This window comes from Gopherus evgoodei, unplaced genomic scaffold (assembly GCF_007399415.2).
Source record: "Gopherus evgoodei ecotype Sinaloan lineage unplaced genomic scaffold, rGopEvg1_v1.p scaffold_76_arrow_ctg1, whole genome shotgun sequence".
NCBI classification, from domain to species: domain Eukaryota; kingdom Metazoa; phylum Chordata; order Testudines; family Testudinidae; genus Gopherus; species Gopherus evgoodei.
The window spans coordinates 1-18,362 of NW_022060097.1; the positions used below are offsets into that span (position 1 = coordinate 1).

At 64.7% G+C, this 18,362-nt stretch overlaps 1 protein-coding gene across 1 annotated transcript in view; it reads left to right on the plus strand.

Annotated features, from left to right (window-relative positions):
• Positions 1-40: 40 nt before the first annotated feature.
• MEGF8 (multiple EGF like domains 8) overlaps positions 41-18,362 on the plus strand; it is a gene marked incomplete at its 5' end in the record, with an annotated part of 48,686 nt that continues 30,364 nt past the window's right edge. Inside the window, 7 exons of the mRNA XM_030547920.1 lie at positions 41-93; positions 245-358; positions 1,244-1,492; positions 3,264-3,460; positions 4,418-4,628; positions 13,488-13,710; positions 14,182-14,314. Of these exons, the coding sequence (XP_030403780.1) occupies positions 41-93; positions 245-358; positions 1,244-1,492; positions 3,264-3,460; positions 4,418-4,628; positions 13,488-13,710; positions 14,182-14,314 (1,180 nt within the window). The remainder of the gene's footprint in view (positions 94-244; positions 359-1,243; positions 1,493-3,263; positions 3,461-4,417; positions 4,629-13,487; positions 13,711-14,181; positions 14,315-18,362) is intronic.

Here is an 18,362-nt window from a genome sequence, read left to right on the forward strand (position 1 = left end):
GCCGGAGCTGGTACGACAGGTGAGGGGTGCGGGGACCCCAGGGGTCTGCCCGGCCAAGCGCCCATGCGGGGACTGCCGGGGCCGGTACGACGGGTGAGGGGCTTGGGGACACCCGGGGTCTCTCCAGCTCTGAGAGGGGGTGGGACCGAGCGGGTGGCTGGGAGCCAGGACTCCCAGGTTCTCTCCGTCTCTGGGAGCGGGTAGGGCCGAGTGGGGGGAGCTGACTCATCTCTCCTGCCCCCAGTGTCCATTCAGTGCCCCAGTGCCTGGACTGTGCCCGGTTCAACACCTGCCAGGACTGTCTGCAGCACTTCGAGTGCGGCTGGTGCGGGAACACGGACAACCCCACGCTGGGCAGGTAACGGGCTGGGGGTCGGGGCCGTTCCCTCTAGGGGGCGCCGGCTTCCACTTCGCCCCAGGGCGGGACTGGCTGGCTCAGGGGGGCAGGGAATGGGGCAGGGGCCTGTCCCCTCTGGGGTGCCGGCTCCCACTCGGGCCCAGGGGGTGGAACTGGCTGGCTCAGGGGGCCGGGAATGGGGCACGGGGCCTTTCCCTCTAGGGGGGTGCCGGCTTCCACATGGCCCCAGGGCAGGACTGACTGGCTCAGGGGGGCGGGAATGGGGCACGGGGCCCATCCCCTCTAGGGGGCGCTGGCTCCCACCCGGCCCCAGGGCAGGGACTGGCTGGCTCAGGGGGGCAGGGAATGGGGCACGGGGCCCATCCCCTTTAGGGGGCGCCGGCTCCCCCCTGGCCCCAGGGCAGGACTGACTGGCTCAGGGGGGCGGGAATGGGGCAGGGGCCCATCCCCTCTAGGGGGTGCTGGCTCCCACCTGGCCCCAGGGCGGGACTGGCTGGCTCGGGGGTGGAAATGGGACCGGGGCCGTTCCCTCTAGGGGGCGCCGGCTTCCACCTGGCCCCAGGGCAGGACTGGCTGGCTTGGGGGGCGGAGAGTGGGGCAGGGGCCTGTCCCCTCTGGGGGGCGCTGGCTCCCACCTGGCCCCAGGGCAGGACTGGCTGGCTTGGGGGGCGGAGAGTGGGGCAGGGGCCTGTCCCCTCTGGGGGGCGCTGGCTCCCACCTGGCCCCAGGGCAGGACTGGCTGGCTTGGGGGGTGGAGAGTGGGGCAGGGGCCTGTCCCCTCTGGGGGGTGCTGGCTCCCACCTGGCCCCAGGGCAGGGACCGGCTGGCTCGGGGGGGTGGTGTTGCTGCCCCATCTCTGCTGTGACTCCCCGCCTTCCCCCCCAGCTGCCTGCAGGGTGATTTCTCCGGCGTGGGCGGCTTTCCCAACTGCTCGGTGGTGCTGTGGGAGAGCCATGGGCTGCCCCCCGCCCAGCCAGCCACCTGGTCCTACGGGCAGTGCCCCGACGTGGACGAGTGCCGGCTGGGCCTGGCTCGCTGCCACCCCTTCGCCAGCTGCCGCAACACGCCCCAGGCCTACGAGTGCCGCTGCCAGCGTGGCTACGCCGGCGACGGCACCAGCCACTGCAACCAGACGTGAGGCTGGGGGAACGGGGCGGGGTGGGGCTGGGGGTGCTGGGATTCGGGGGGGTCTGGGAAGGGGTGGTGCAGGGCTGGGGGGCTGGGATTTGGGAGGGCTGGGGGTGCTGGGATTCAGGGGGGGTCTGGGAAGGGGGTGGTGCAGGGCTGGGGGATGCTGGGATTTGGGGGGTCTGGGAAGCAGTGGTGCAGGGCTGGAGGGTGCTGGGATTCGGGGGGGTCTGGGAAGGGGTGGTGCAGGGCTGGGGGGTGCTGGGATTCAGGGGGTCTGGGAAGGGGTGGTGCAGGGCTGGGGGGTGCTGGGATTCAGGGGGTCTGGGAAGGGGTGGTGCAGGGCTGGAGGGTGCTGGGATTCGGGGGGTCTGGGAAGCAGTGGTGCAGGGCTGGAGGGTGCTGGGATTCGGGGGGGTCTGGGAAGGGGTGGTGCAGGGCTGGGGGGTGCTGGGATTCAGGGGGTCTGGGAAGGGGTGGTGCAGGGCTGGGGGGTGCTGGGATTCAGGGGGTCTGGGAAGGGGTGGTGCAGGGCTGGGGCGTGCTGGGATTCAGGGGGTCTGGGAAGGGGTGGTGCAGGGCTGGAGGGTGCTGGGATTCGGGGGGTCTGGGAAGGGGTGGTGTAGGGCTGGGATTAGGAGGGGTCTGGGAAGGGGTGGTGCAGGGCTGGGGGGTGCTGGGATTTGGGGGGTCTGGGAAGCAGTGGTGCAGGGCTGGAGGGTGCTGGGATTCGGGGGGTCTGGGAAGCAGTGGTGCAGGGCTGGAGGGTGCTGGGATTCGGGGGGTCTGGGAAGGGGTGGTGCAGGGCTGGGGCGTGCTGGGATTCAGGGGGTCTGGGAAGGGGTGGTGTAGGGCTGGGATTAGGAGGGGTCTGGGAAGGGGTGGTGCAGGGCTGGGGGGTGCTGGGATTTGGGGGGTCTGGGAAGGGGTGGTGCAGGGCTGGGGGGTGCTGGGATTTGGGGGGTCTGGGAAGCAGTGGTGCAGGGCTGGAGGGTGCTGGGATTCGGGGGGTCTGGGAAGGGGTGGTGCAGGGCTGGGGGGTGCTGGGATTCGGGGAGTCTGGGAAGGGGTGGTGCAGGGCTGGAGTGTGCTGGGATTCGGGGGGTCTGGGAAGGGGTGGTGCAGGGCTGGGATTTGAGGGGGCTGGGAGGTGTTGGGATCTGAGAAGGGGTGGTGCAGGGCTGGAGTGTGCTGGGATTCAGGGGGTCTGGGAAGGGGTGGTGTAGGGCTGGGATTAGGAGGGGTCTGGGAAGGGGTGGTGCAGGGCTGGGGGGTGCTGGGATTTGGGGGGTCTGGGAAGCAGTGGTGCAGGGCTGGGGGGTGCTGGGATTTGGGGGGTCTGGGAAGCAGTGGTGCAGGGCTGGAGGGTGCTGGGATTCGGGGGGTCTGGGAAGGGGTGGTGCAGGGCTGGGGGGTGCTGGGATTCAGGGGGTCTGGGAAGGGGTGGTGCAGGGCTGGGGGGTGCTGGGATTCGGGGAGTCTGGGAAGGGGTGGTGCAGGGCTGGAGGGTGCTGGGATTCGGGGGGTCTGGGAAGGGGTGGTGCAGGGCTGGGGGGTGCTGGGATTCAGGGGGTCTGGGAAGGGGTGGTGCAGGGCTGGGGGGTGCTGGGATTCGGGGGGTCTGGGAAGGGGTGGTGCAGGGCTGGGATTTGAGGGGGCTGGGAGGTGTTGGGATCTGAGAAGGGGTGGTGCAGGGCTGGGGGGGCTGGGATTCAAGGGGCTTGGGGGGCGCTGGCTGTCCTGCCTCCACCCCCACCCCACTCCGGCGTCTCCCCAGGTGCTACGAGGAGTGCGGGCATGGGCGGTGCAGCGGTCCCCCCGACTACACGTGCGAGTGCGACCTGGGCTGGACGTCGGGGCTGGGTGCCGGGGGCAACGGCAGTGCGGGGGGGGCCCAGTGCAGCGTGGATTGTGGCTGCCACTTCCACAGCAGCTGCGAGGCCGGGGAGCCCGGGGTGTGCGATGAGTGCCAGGGTGAGTCCCCCCCATAAACACCCTGTGCCTCCCGTGGCCCCTGCAAACCCTATAGCACCACATCTCGCCATTGCCCCCCTGTGCCTCGCGGCCCCCAGTATCCCCCCTGCGCCTCCCATGGCCCCTGCACTCTCCTCCAGGGCCCCTGGTAAACCCCACAGCCCCCGCATCCCCCCACAGCCCCCCTGCGCCTCCTGTGGCCCCTGCACTCACCCCCCTAGGGCCGCCTGCAAACCCCACAGCCCCCGCATCCCCCCATAGCCCCCCTGCGCCTCCTGTGGCCCCTGCACTCCCCCCCCAGGGCCGCCTGCAAACCCCACGGCCCCCGCATCCCCCTATAGCCCCCCTGCGCCTCCTGTGGCCCCTGCACTCACCCCCCTAGGGCTGCCTGCAAACCCCACAGCCCCCGCATCCCCCCATAGCCCCCCTGCGCCTCCTGTGGCCCCTGCACTCCCCCCCAGGGCTGCCTGCAAACCCCACGGCCCCCGCATCCCCCCATAGCCCCCCTGCACCTCCTGTGGCCCCTGCACTCCCCCCCCCGGGCCGCCTGGAAACCCCATGGCCCCTGCATCCCCCCATAGCCCCCCTGCACATCCTGTGGCTCCTGCACTCCCCCCCCCCCAGGGCCGCCTGCAAACCCCATGGCCCCCGCATCCCCCATAGCCCCCCGGCGCCTTCTGTGGCCCCTGCACTCACCCCCCAGGGCCCCCTGCAAGCCCCACAGACCCCGCATTCCCCCATAGCCTCCCTGCACATCCTGTGGCTCCTGAACTCGCCCCCAGGGCCCCCTGCAAACCCCACGGCCCCCACATCCTCCCAGGGCCCCTGCACCCCCCCCTCCCCTGGAGCCCCCTGCACCCCATATGGCCCCATCCTTCTGCTTGGGCCCTGCACTCTCCCTACGCCCCTTCCACATCCCCAACTCTCCCCCCGCTAACTCTGCCCCCCTCTCTGCAGATTGGACCCACGGCGAGCACTGCCACCTCTGCCGGCCCGGCAGCTTCGGCGACGCCACGAGCCCGGCTGGGTGCCAGGCATGTGAGTGCAACGGGCACGGCCTGCCCGAGCTGGGCCACTGCCACGGGGCCACGGGGGCCTGCTACTGCGCCCCCCCTGCCGAGGGACCCCACTGCGAGCGCTGCGCTGCCGGGTTCTATGGGGACCCCAGGTGAGACCCCCAGAGCCCCCCAACCCTCCTGACACCCCCTCTTCCTCCTGCTCCCCTGACACCCCAACTCCCCCCGAGGGGCCGTACTGTGAGTGCTGTGCCACTGGATTCTATTGGGACCCCAGGTGAGACCGCCAGAGCCCCCCCACTCCCCCAGACACCCCCTCTTCCTCCTGCTCCCCCAGCACCCCAACTTGCTGAGGGGCCGTACTGTGAGCGCTGCGCCGCTGGGTTCTATTGGGACCAAAGGTGAGATCCCTCCCCTGAGATCCCCCAATTCCTCCTGTCCCCCAGAGACACCCTGTCCCCCAGAGACCCTGTCATGGAGTCACCGGGCGATGCTCGGGAACTGCTCCCCACAAAGCCAGGCAGGACTTTGGGGAGCCTCCTCTCCCTTGGAGCAGACTTGTTCAGGGCAGGAAGCTCCCACTGCTTCACCTCCTGGGCCTCTCCTTGGAGCATTCAGCATCTTCTGCCCTCCGTGTGCTTCCCACAGCGAGTCCCCCCCAGCGGGGTCCTGGGGGGGCCACAGGGTCCTGCACCCCCCCACTTCGCAGTCAGACGTGACTCTCAGCCAGCCAGTAACACAGAGGTTTATTCGACGACAGGAACAGGGTCTAAAACAGAGCTTGTAGGTACAGCGAATGGGACCCCTCAGTCAGCTCCGTCTTGGGGCCAGGTAGGCCAGACCCCAGGTCTGGGCCTCCCCCCGTCTCCCCAGCCAGCTCTCAACTCACCCCCTCCAGCCCCTCCTCTGGGCTTGTCCCGCTCCGGGCCAGGAGGTCACCTGATCTCTTTGTTCTTCTTCGAGTGATTGCTCATATCCATTCCAGTTAGGTGTACGCGCCGCGCGTGCACATTCGTCGGAAAACTTTTACCCTAGCAACTCAGTGGGCCGGCAGGTCGCCCCCTAGAGTGGCGCCACCATGGCGCTCCATATATACCCTTGCCGGCCCACCCGCTCCTCAGTTCCTTCTTACCGCCCGTGTCGGTCGTTGGAACAGTGGAGCGCGGCTTAGCTGACCTCCACTTCCCTAGCTACTCGTTTTCTCGTATATAATTATGCAGTTATAACCCTTTTATATATATATATTTGTATGGTTATACGTTTTTCCTTTGCTAACATGGTTAGTTTAGTTAGCGGGGTTCAGGAAGTAGCCCTTCCATGAGCCCAGTGCCGGAGCCATGCATGGCTCACCAGATTTTCAAAAGGGGCCCGGCTTACCAGAAGCCGCGGCCGAAGAGAGATCTACATGACTCCTGTTTGAAGAATCACACTTGACAGATAAGTGCCCCATTTGCAAGGCTTTTAAGCCGAGAACAAAAAGGTGCGGGACTTTCACTTGCCCCTCCACCTTGGGCGCGGAGCGATGTTCAAGCGGCGGGCAGAAGCGCCTCCTCGGCACCGGACCCCGCCGGTACCACCAAGGCCTTCCGGCACCGACCGTCGCCGGCACCGATGTCGACTCGGCACCATTCTCTTCTTCCGAGGTCGAGAGAGTCTACGATTCCTGCTGGTGCCTGGCGGCTCCCCGGCACGCGCCGTGGTTGAGCCCCCTGCTCCCGCTACTTCCGTGCCACCTGCATCGCAGCCAGAGAGCTCGCCTCAGTTGCGTTATCCGGCCTGCAGAGGCACCGATGACTTCGGCTCCGTCGATTCCAGTCCCCCAGGACCAGGGAATCCGGTGCCTGGCAGCTCCCCGGCTCGCGCCGTGGTAGAGCTTACTGCTCCTGCTGCTTCTGTGTCAGCTGCACCACAGCTAGACAGCTCGTCTAAGATGGCTCGCCCGGCGCCGACGACGTCGGCACCGTCGATCCCGGTCCCACGAGGGCCGTAGAATCCGGTGCCTGACGGCTCCCCGGCACGCGCCGTGGTTGAGCGTATTGCTCCTGCTGCTTCCGTGCCAGCGGCACCGCAGCCAGAGAGCTCGTCTAGTCGGATCGCCATGCGCTGACACCTACTACGGCACCGATGACGTCGTCACCGTCGATCCCGGTCCCATAAGGGCCGTAGAATCCGGTGCCTGACGGCTCCCCGGCACGCGCCGTGGTTGAGCGTATTGCTCCTGCTGCTTCCGTGCCAGCGGCACCGCAGCCAGAGAGCTCGTCTAGTCGGATCGCCCGGCGCCGACGCCTGCTACGGCACCGATGACGTCGTCACCGTCGATCCCGGTCCCACAAGGGCCGTGGAATCCGGTGCCTGACGGCTCCCCGGCACGCGCCGTGGTTGAGCGTTTGCTCCGGCTGCTTCCGTGCCAACGGCACCGCAGCCTGAGGGCTCGTCTACGTCGGATCGCCCGGCACCGACACCTGCTGCGGCACCGATGGCGTCGGCACCGTCGATCCCGGTCCCACACGGGCCGTAGAATCCGGTGCCTGACGGCTCCCCGGCACGCGCCGTGGTTGAGCGTATTGCTCCGGCTGCTTCCGTGCCAACGGCACCGCAGCCAGAGCTCGTCTACGTCGGATCGCCCGGCACCGACACCTGCTGCGGCACCGATGACGTCGGCACCGTCGATCCCGGTCCCGCAAGGGCCATAGTATCCGGTGCCTGACGGCTCCCCGGCACGCGCCGTGGTTGAGCGTATTGCTCCGGCTGCTTCCGTGCCAACGGCACCGCAGCCAGAGCTCGTCTACGTCGGATCGCCCGGCACCGACACCTGCTGCGGCACCGATGACGTCGGCACCGTCGATCCCGGTCCCGCAAGGGCCATAGTATCCGGTGCCTGACAGCTCCCTGGCGCGCGCCGTGGTCGAGCTACTTCTCCGGCTGCTTCCGTGCCCACGGCACCGCGGCCAGAGGGCTAGTCTAAGTCGGATCGCCCGGCACCGACACCTGCTTCGGCACCGTCGATCCCGGTCCCGCAAGGGCCGTAGAATCCGGTGTCCGACGGCTCCCCGGCACGCGCCGTGGTTGAGCGTATTACTCCCGCTGCTTCAGTGCTGACGGCACCCCAGCCAGACGGCTTATCTAACTCGGTTCTCCCGGCACCGGCACCTACCGAAGCTCTGATGACCTCGGTACCATGGATCCCGGCCCCACGAGGGCCGTCGAATCCGGTGCCTGACAGCTCCCCAGTACGCACTGTGGTTGAGCCTGCTGTTCCCTGCGCGCCGGAGATGTTACCAACGGCGAGGGCTCTCAGTGCCATGACGGAGTCAGTGCTGCCTGACCCGGGCACCGCCGGTACGGGTAATACAGTCTCTTCAAGGGACTGTCCCCTGTCAGTACAGCAGAGCGGCACCGTCCATGATCACGGTCCCGCAGACGCGCCAAGTCCTGTCGGCACACCGGACACCACTGGCAGTCCCGGTACTGTTTTCCTCGGTACGGGTCACACTCACTGCACCGGTCGGTATCCCGTTCGCCGACCCGCTATCGGCACCGTTCCGACATCTGGCACCGGGGCAGGTACCTTGACTCCTGTAGCTCTTCTCCGAGCCTCGAGATCTCGGTCGACCTCCCGACACCGTTCTGGTTGCGGGTCTGGATCTCGTTCCAGGTACCGATACGCCTCCCGATGCCGGTCCCCGGTGCCGAGTTGGGCAAGGTCCGAGTGAGTCAGGGACTCGGCCCGTGCCCTCTTTTAGTACCTCCATGGCCGTCCGGACACGCATCCGTGTCACCCCATATGCGCGGATTTTATGCTCAGGACCACGATCCTGATATCATGGCCAGCGGGCGCCAGCCCCGAAGCGGAAAGAGCCTTGGCGAATGCAAGGTGTACTCTGCAGGGGCCCTGCACCTCTGGGGTGCGAAGCAACAAGCCTTGCTTAGCTGCGATACTTATAGCACCTGGGTGGAGGAGTTTCTCCCTCGAACCTCCCACCTAGAGTTCGCTGCCGTCTTGGAGGACGGGGGAAAGGATTTACCCTTTGTTGGTAAAGGCATCTTCGCGGCAGAGACAGCCCCAGACTGCGAAGCCTGCTGGACAATAGGGTCCTAATGCGTCTCAGCATGTATACGCCTGCGACCAAACGCAGGCCTTTATGGCCCCAGCCGCCATACTCTGTGCCTAGCCAGAGGCAGAACTCTGGAAAACGGCAAGGCCAAGGTGGTCGCAGACAAACGTCAGGCCCCCTAAAAAGCCAAAGTCGAGGTCCCTCGCAATTACCACTGGGACCAAAGACGGACCTTCCAAGGTTCACCGGAGGGCGGTGTACCAGTCGCAGGACGGGATCCTGATCCCGCTTTCTCCTGGCATGGCCCCAGTTACTTTTAGGTCGCTGGGTCCTGCGCACGATGGAGCATAGGTACCACCTTAAAATTGCTCCAGCCCTGTCCCCCTTCAGCGGACAAAAGGGGCTAGCGGTTTTACTCCCGTTATGCCCTAGTCCCCCACTCGACCACAGGTCAGACCTTCCTGGTCCTGCATGGACTCAACCGGTTTGGGATAAGGTTGAAGTTCTGCATGGTATCCCTGGGAACCATTATTCCATCCTTGCCTCCGGGGGGCTACTATGCCGCCCTGGATAGGAAGGACGCGTACTTTTGCAATGCCATCTTCCCTCCGCATGGGAGATGCCTCCGCTTTATAGCCAGCGGTGAATACTCCCGGTTTACGGCCATAGTCGCCGCCTACCGTAGCTATGTCGGATATGCGTTTTTCCGTATTGGGACGATTCGCTTATCCGAGGAGACTCTGACACACAACCCACTCAGCCGTGGGCATCGTCACGGTCTTATTCACAGATCAAGGCCTGATGATTACTATAGAGCAATCCACTCTGGTTCCCACGCAGAGGTTGGGCTTCCTAGGGGCTATCTTGGTCTCCTACCTAGCCGGAGCCTGCTTATCGCAACTGCGGTTTTAGGCGATGGCATCAATCATCTGAGGTCTGAAGGCTTTCCCAACGACCTCAGCTCGTTCTTGTCTCAGTCTCCTGGGTCCATGGTTGCCCGCAAGTTTGTAACCAAACACGCCAAGCTCCGCCTCCGTCCTCTCCAAGTCTGGCCCACCTCGGCGTACCGCTTGGACAGGGAGCCAATGGTCATGGTAGTCACCGTTCCCTCGAACGCCTTAGGCTCCCTAGAGTGGTGGCTAACCCCCTCCTTGGTGTGGACAGGATGCGGTTTCATCCGCCCCAGCCCTCACTGCCCCTGACGGCGGACGCATCATCTCTCTGCTCGAGTGCTCATGGTCACCTCCGAGCTTAAGGCCTTCGGTCTTCTAGAGAGCTGGCATTCCTCATTAATGCCCCAAAAATCAGAGTAGTCCGCCTGGCGTGCCAGGGGTTCCAGCGGCAGCTGCGAGGCCGTTGTATCTCGGTGTTTACAGCCAACACAATGGCCAGGTGCTTCATAAGCATTCAGGGGGGACATAGTCCTCCCCCCTTTTTTGTCAGGAGGCCATCCATTTCCGGGTCTTTTGCATGGCCCGCTCGATGGAGCTGGCGACGTCCTTTCTCCCAGGCGTTCGGAACGTCTTATCTCTTTGACTCAGCAGGTCTTTCCTGTCTTACGAGTCATCACTCTGCCCCATGTGAGGCGTCCCGCTTTCCGGAAGTGGAAATGGTTCCTCACACAGACCTGTTCGCTCACCGCGAGTGCAGGAAATGCCAGGTGTCCTGCTCCTTCCAAGGTCTCTCCTCGGAATCGATCTTGGACGCATTCCTGATACCGTGGAACGGCCAACTGCATTATGCCTTCCCGCTGTTCCCACTGGTTCGTTACGTCCTGCTCAAATTCCGCAGGGGCGGAGCGTGCGTCATCATGATCACTCCAGAGTGGTCCAGGCAGCACTGACATACCACGTTGCTCGGCCTGTCAGCCCAGACCTCATCACTCAGGGCAATGACAGGCTTCGTCACTCGGACCTGCAGCCTCTTCGCCTCACGGTGGCTCCTGCGTACCTGAGTTGGGGTGACAGGCAGCCTTCCACCTGGTCAACGTACCGAGCCAGGTGGAAGCGTTTCCTTTACAGCTGCAGTACGCTCGATCTTGCTCCTGCTGAGGTCTCGATCCCCTCTATCTGGCCTGCCTCTGGCCTTCAGCGGCAGGATCTGGCGGTATCATCGCTGAGGATACGCTCAGCAGCCGTCCCTACCTTCCAGCAGGCTAAGATGGACGTTCAGTGTCCCACGCTCTATGGGTTCGAGGTCCCTCAAGGGCTTGGAGCGCTTGCACCCTCGGGTGCGCCGCCCAGCCCCGCCCTGGGGCCTCAACCTAGTCTTGGCCAGACGGGTCTCTGAGATCAGAGCTCTTACGAAGGTTCCACAAAGACAAGGTGCAGTTGTGACCGCACCCGGCTTTCCTCCCTAAGGTGTTTTGGCCTTTCATGTTACCCACAGCTCAACGCAATGGGCATAACCTTTGCACTCCTTGGACATCTGTGGAGTGCTCGCATTAGTTGTGCTGACAGAATCATTTCCTAAGGTGCCCCAGCTCTGCCCCGGTAGCGGGCCAAAGGGAGGGCTTGCTTGTTTTCCTCTCAGAGGATCTCATCTTGGGTGATGGCGGACATCCCCACTTGTTCTGATTTGGCTCATATTTCACCAAGCCACATCACCGTGCATTCTACCAGGGCTCAGGCTTCATCTGCCGCCTTGCTGGCTCGTGTTTCTACCCACGAGACCTGTCGCGAAGCTCCATTGGTCCTCGGTCCTTACCTTTGCTTCGCAGTATGCCCTGGTTCAGCAGTCAAGGGAGGCTGTAGCCTCTGGCTCGGCAGTTTTATTCTGCCATATTTCACTCCGACCCCACCGCCTTTGTAAGGCTTGGGATTCACCTAACTGGAATGGATGTGAGCAATCACTCGAAGAAGAAAAGACGGTTACTCACCTTTGTAACTGTTGTTCTTCGAGATGTGTTGCTCATATCCATTCCGCACCCGCCCTCCTTCCCCACTGTCGGAGTAGCCGGCAAGAAGGAACTGAGGAGCGGGTGGGCCGGCAGGAGTATATATGGAGCGCCATGGTGGCGCCACTCTAGGGGGCGACCTGCCGGCCCACTGAGTTGCTAGGGTAAAAGTTTTCCGACGAATGTGCACGCGCGGCGCGTACACCTAACTGGAATGGATATGAGCAACACATCTCGAAGAACAACAGTTACAAAGGTGAGTAACCGTCTTTTCTCCAACACCTTCTGCTGGCACCTTGCTGGGAAGGGGCTCAGGCCAGCGGGAGACTGGGGGGTCAGCCATTCTCTGTGCAGACACCATCACACCGGCCCTCTCGGGCTCTGCACCAATCACACCCCCTGATCCCACCACCTAGATCCTTGAGAAAGGCATAGGGGAAACTGAGGCACCCACACAGTATTCAGAGAATACATTAAGAACATTCCCACTTCGTCACAGACCCCATCCCACCACCAACCGGCCGCACTGCCAGCGCTGCAGTGCTGGGTACAGGGACCCCAGGTGAGACTCCTACCCTCCCGAGACCCCCAGGCTGGGAGCTCTTGTTTCTCCGGGTGAAGCCAGGCAGGACTGGGACAGCGTCTCCGTGCAGGGTACCTGTCACCAAAGCCGGAAACCTGCTCGGCTTCGGGGCGTCCTGGGTCCGATCTCGGAGCGTTCGGCCCCCTGCTCACCCCGGGCCCCCCCACAGCGAGTTCCCCTGAACGGGCCCCTGGGGAGCTTCACACGCCCCCAAAGGGCCCGGCCCCCCCCCCCCCCCCCGAGTCCCAAACCAGGAGGAGACTGACCCGCGTCCAGCTGCCCGGCCTCAGTCACGCATAGCCGCCCCTCTCCAGCCTTTGCCTCTTTTCGGAGGAAACTGGTGACCTGGTCTCTGTTCTCCAACACCCTTGGAGGGGAGGTCGGGGCCCATCAGTGTCAGCCGGTCTCTGCAGCCCGTGGGCATCGCACCTGCCCTCCAGGAGTCTCCGCAACCATTGCACACCCTGATCCCCCACTTGGTACTTGAGTGATAGAAGTGGTGTTTTCCCTTGTTATGTTGTATGTGAGTCTGTGCTGCATGAATATGGTGTGTGCCTCAGTTTCCCTGTGTACCGCACCAGTGGCCAGGTGCGGGGGAGACGGGTGTGTGACTTGCTGAGACCCTCGGGGGTAGTAAGTGATGGCCGATGCCCTTTGGCCTCTGAGACCCAGGAGGGGGATGTGACCAGGTGACATTTCACCCAGGAAGCGAGACAAAGACAGGAGGAGGGCTGGGGGCAAATGATGCGTCTGGGGCTAGGCAGCTGGAAGCGGGTCAGTCTCCTGTTTGGGGGGGGACAAGGGCACTAGGCTCTGGGTCCCCCCCACCCCCCAGACCGACTTTGCTGCGGGTCCCTGGTCACTGTGCCCACAAGCTCTGTTCTGCGCTGGGTCCCCCATGACGAATAACCCGTCAGGGTCACTCACTGGCTGGGAGTTGCTGCTGGCTGGGGGGGCCCTTTGGGGGCGTGAGGCTCCCCAGGGGCTCCGTCCAGGGGGACTCGCTGTGGGGGAGGGGGCCGGGGGTGAGCAGGGGGCTGAACGCTCTGAGGTCGGACCCAGGAGGCCCTAAAGCTGAGCAGGCTCCTGGCCCTGGTGCCAGGTGCCCTGTGGGAGACGCTGCCCCAGAGTCCGGCCTGGCTTCACCCGGAGCCGTGAGAGCCCCCCGCCTGGGGCTCCGTGACAAGGGGAAACTGAGGCAAACACAGTCATCAGAGAAAACATTAAAAACATTCCCACCCCATCACACCCCATTCCCCGATGCAGGGGCCACACTTCCAGGTAAGATGGGGACCCCAGGTGAGACCTCCCCCCGCTCCCCAGAGACCCCCCGCTGCCCCCGAGGAGTACACTGCCCCTCCCCTGAGAAGTAACCCCCCCCGCACTTGCTCATGTGGAATCCGCATGAGCGCCCTGTGTTCGGGACAGGACCCCTATGTGGGCCCCACTCCCAATGCTGATGCTCTCTTCTCTCCAGGAACATGGGCACCTGCTACCGGGCGTGTGAGGGGCGCTCGCTGCTGGCCAACCTCTCAGGTTCGGGGTCCTTGGGCTCCCGGCGGGCGGGGGGTGTGCCTGGGGACCTGGCCCACTGCGTGTGGGTGCTGTCGGTCTCGCCTGGCCTGGAACCCTGCCCGCCTGCCCAGCCCTGCCCCACCATCAGCCTGACCCTGCAGCCCGACCTCAGCACCCCCTGCATGGTGAGTGGGGCGGGCTAGGGGGGCATTGTGGGGAGCAGGGTCCGTGGTGGGGGGTGGAGCAGGATCTGACCATGGGGGGCAGAGTGGGGTCCAGGTTGGGTGCTATGGGAGGGGTCTGACGGGGTACCAGGGTCTAGGTCCTGTGGTGGCAGCTGTCATGGGGGGAACAGAGCCCGGGAGGGGGAGAAGAGCCTGGGCCGGGTGCTGTGGGGGGGGCAGGGGGGAGCAGGGCCCGTCTCACGTGCCAGAAGAGGGGGGAAGCAGATCCCAGGCCAGGTGCAGCATGGGGAGAGAAGCAGAGCCTGGGCCTGGTGCTGGAGAGGGGGAGCAGGGCCCGGGCCGGGTGCCGTGGGGGTGGAGGGGGAGCAGGGCCCAGGCCGCGTGCTGTAGAGCGGGGGAGCAGGGCCCGGGCCGCGTGGGGTGCTGGGGGGAGCAGCCAGCCCAGGGGTCCCATCTCCGCCTGCCCCCTAGCACAGCTACGCCTACGCCTTCGACGGGCTGCCGGCCTTCCTGGACAGTGGGGAGATCCAGGCCGACCGGACCCTCATCAGCGCCTTTTGCGGGCAGGGCCGTGCACAGCCTCTCACCGTGGAGGCCACGTCAGGTGGGTGCTGCCAGCATGGGGGGGGCAGCTCGGGCCTCCCGGGGTCTTGGGCATAGCACGGGGTTGGGGGTGTCCTGGGACCCCAGGCTGGGGGATCTCACGGCTCCGGGTGAAGCCAGGCCGGACTCTGGGGCAACGTCTCCCACAGGGCACCTGTCACCAGGGCCAGGAGCCTGCTCGGCTTTGGGGCCTCCTGGGTCCGACCTCGGAGTGTTCAGTCCCCTGCTCACCCCGGGCCCCCCTGCAGCGAGTCCCCCTGGACGGGGCCCTGGGGAGCTTCACACGCCCCCAAAGGGCCCTGCCCCCCCCCAGCGACTCCCAGCCAGTGAGTTACCCTGTTGGGTTATTAGTCGTGGGGGACCCTGCATAGAACAGAGCTTGTGAGCGCAGGGACCAGGGACCCACAGCAAAGTCCATCTGGGGGAGACCCAGACACCACCAGTCCCATGCCAGGAGACTGACCAGTTCTTCTTCGAGTGATTGCTCACATCCATTCCAGTTAGGTGTGCGCGCCGCGCGTGCACGTTCGTCGGAAACTTTTTTACCCTAGCAACTCCAGTGGGCCGGCAGGTCGCCCCCTAGAGTGGCGCCGCCATGGCGCTCTATATATACCCCTGCCGGCCCGCCCGCTCCTCAGTTCCTTCTTACCGCCGTGTCGGTCGTTGGAACTGTGGAGCGCGGCTTAGCTGTCCTCCACGTCCCTAGCTCTCCTAGTTTTCAATCGCTTATCTCTAGTTCTATATAGTGTTAATTAGTGTTGTTAAGTAAATAGTTTAGTCAATAGTTGTTAAATAGTTCTTGGCCGGGGGCTTAGCCCTTCCCGGCACCCGGCGCCAGGCTCATGCCTGTTTCGCCGGGCTTCAAGCAGTGTGCGGCCTGCAAGAAGCCCATGCCCACCAGCGATCCCCACGAAGCGTGCCTGAAGTGCCTCGGGGAATCGCACAGGTCTGACAAGTGCCGCATCTGTAAGGCTTTCAAGCCGAGGACAAAAAAGGAGAGAGATCAGAGGCTCCGAACTCTCCTAATGGAGGCGGCACTTGACCCGTCGACTTCGCGGACCGTGGTCTCGGCACCGGCACCGGATCGCTCCGGCACCGAGAAGACTCCTCGGCACCGACCTTCTCCGGCACCGGAATCACAGCCTAGGCCGTCGAAGTCTGCTACTCCGGCCAGGCAGACCCGGCTTGAGCGCCCGGCCTCGACATCGGCCGCGGCACCGCCGGCACCGTCAGCACCGTTGACTCCGGGCCTGGCGGGTCCGTTGAGTCCGGTGCCGCCGAGCTCCCCCATGAGATCTGGGGTTGAGATAGTGGTCCCGTCAACACCGGAGACCTTCGCCTCGGCTCGGGACCTTATTGCCCTGACGGAGCCCACTCGGCTGCCACCCCCGGTACCTCCGGTGCGGGTCGTGTCCAGGGGCAAGCCCATGATGTCGGCGCCGCCCAGAGACAGTCGTTCGCCATCCAGGTCCCGACGTCTTGGGCGCTCCAGATCCCGACGCCACTCGCAGTCCCGGCACCGCTCCCCTCAGCGGCACCGGTCGCACTCGCGGCAACGGTCGACCTCCGGACGGTCGCGGTCAAGCTCCAGTCGGCGTCACCGGCACCGCGACTCCAGGAGCAGGTCCCATCGCTACTCGCCGCACCGGTCGACCTCCCGGCACCGAGCTGGTGGCAGGTCCCGGTCTCGGTCGACCTCCCGGCGCCGAGCCGGTGGTAGGTCCCGGTCGACCTCCCGGCACCGAGATGGTGGCAGGTCCCGGTCCCGGTCTCGGTCGACCTCCCGGCGCCGAGCCGGTGGTAGGTCCCGGTCGACCTCCCGGCACCGAGCCGGTGGCAGGTCCCGCTACCGAAGCGACACCCGGTACCGATCAGGATCCCGGCACCGTGACAGATCCCGGTCCCGGTCCCGATCCCGGCACCGATACGACTCCCGGCACCGGTCCCCGGCACCGAGACGATCCTCCGTGCCGACCCGCGCCGGCCCGTACCATCCGGGGTCGGCCCCGCCGTGGCCCTCGAGACAGCCGTCCGTATCTTCGCAGGCGGACAGTGCGTATGCGCTCGGCACCGACCGGCAGGCGGCGCTCTTCGGGGATCCGCCGCTGGAAGACCAAGGCCCACCACAGTGGGGATTCTGGACACCCTGGGCATACCATCAGGCCCAGGGCCCCCAGCAGCTCCCTCCCACACCGGCGAATGCGGAGCGTAGGGCCCCTGAAGCCTCCTTGTCTCGCCCCCCTCCCTCCCCGGAGGCGGAGGAAGGGTCCAAACAGCAGGACTCCGCTGTGGCTCCGGAGGTAGAGGCGAGGGCTGAGGAAGACCCTCAGTTGGACACTATCGTGCCTGGGGTCTCCTCATCCTCCTCCCCGGATGAGGCGGTGGCGGGTACCTCCTCCAACAGTCCCCCCCCGCTGGATCTCAGGGCGCACCAGGACCTCCTCAGGCGGGTGGCCCAAAACCTGAGTCTGCAGGCAGAGGAGGTCTCGGAGATAGAGGACCCGATTGTTACCATCCTCTCTTCGGATGCTCCCACCAGGGTCGCCCTGCCCTTTGTACGGACCATTCAGGCCAATGCCAATACTATCTGGCAGTCCCCGGCCTCCATCCCTCCGACAGCGAAAGGAGTCGAGAGAAAGTACATGGCCCCTTCCAAGGGGTATGAATACTTGCACGTTCACCCGACTCCCGGTTCACTGGTGGTGCAGTCGGTGAACGATAGGGAGCGTCACGGCCAGGAGGCTCCGGCCCCCAAATCCAGAGAGGCCAGGCGGATGGACCTCCTTGGCCGTAAGGTATATTCGGCTGGGGCCCTGCAGCTCAGGGTCTCTAATCAGCAGGCCCTGCTGAGCAGGTACGCTTTTAACTCCTGGGTGGCAGTGGACAAATTTAAAGAGCTGCTGCCACAGGATGCTCGCCAGGAGTTTACGGCCATCCTGGACGAGGGCAAAAAGGTCGCGCGCACGGCCTTACAAGCATCCTTGGACGCTGCGGACTCGGCTGCCCGTACCCTCGCGTCGGGAGTTACGATGCGTCGCATCTCCTGGCTGCAGGTTTCCGGCCTTCCGCCAGAGCTCCAGCACACGATACAGGACCTTCCTTTCGAAGGCCAGGGCCTGTTTTCGGAAAAGACAGACCCCAGACTCAAGAGTCTGAAGGACAACCGGGTCATTGCGCGGTCCCTCGGGATGCACACCCCCGTGACGCAGCGTAGACCCTTTAGGCCACAGCAGCAGCCGTACCGTAGGCCGTTTTCCCAGTTCCGCCAGCGGCAGGACCCTTACAGGCGCCGCGGCAGGAACGGCAGGCGCAGGCAGTCTGGGAACCAAGGGGGGCAGAACCAAGGCTCCTCGAAACCCCCGCCTGGTCCTAAGCCTTCATTTTGAAGGTGCGCCCGAGGGCGCTGTAGCAGTTTCCCCTATGGATCCTTTCCCCCCGTTTTCAAACCGCCTTTCGTTTTTCCTCCCGGCGTGGTCCCAAATAACATCGGACCGCTGGGTCTTAAACCTGGTGCGGACGGGATACCGCCTGCAGTTTGTTTCGTTTCCTCCTTCCCGCCCTCCTTCCTCGTCCCTCTTCAGGGACCCCTCTCACGAGCAATTCCTTCGACAGGAGGTGCAGACGCTCCTCAGCAAAGGAGCCATAGAGGCGGTTCCGGAAAACGAGAAAGGCAAGGGGTTTTATTCCCGCTACTTTCTGATCCCCAAGGCCAAGGGGGGCCTCAGGCCTATCCTCGACCTGCGAGAACTCAACAAATACCTCGTGAAGTTGAAGTTCCGCATGGTATCCCTGGGGACCATTATTCCATCCCTGGATCCGGGAGACTGGTACGCCGCCCTCGACATGCAGGACGCGTATTTTCATATTGCCATTTGGCCGCGCCACAGACGCTTTCTCCGCTTCGTTGTGGGGGCTCTTCATTATCAGTTTGCAGTCCTCCCTTTCGGCCTGTCCACGGCCCCAAGGGTGTTTACAAAATGCATGGCAGTTGTCGTGGCGCATCTTCGACGCAACCGTGTCCACGTGTTCCCTTATCTGGACGACTGGTT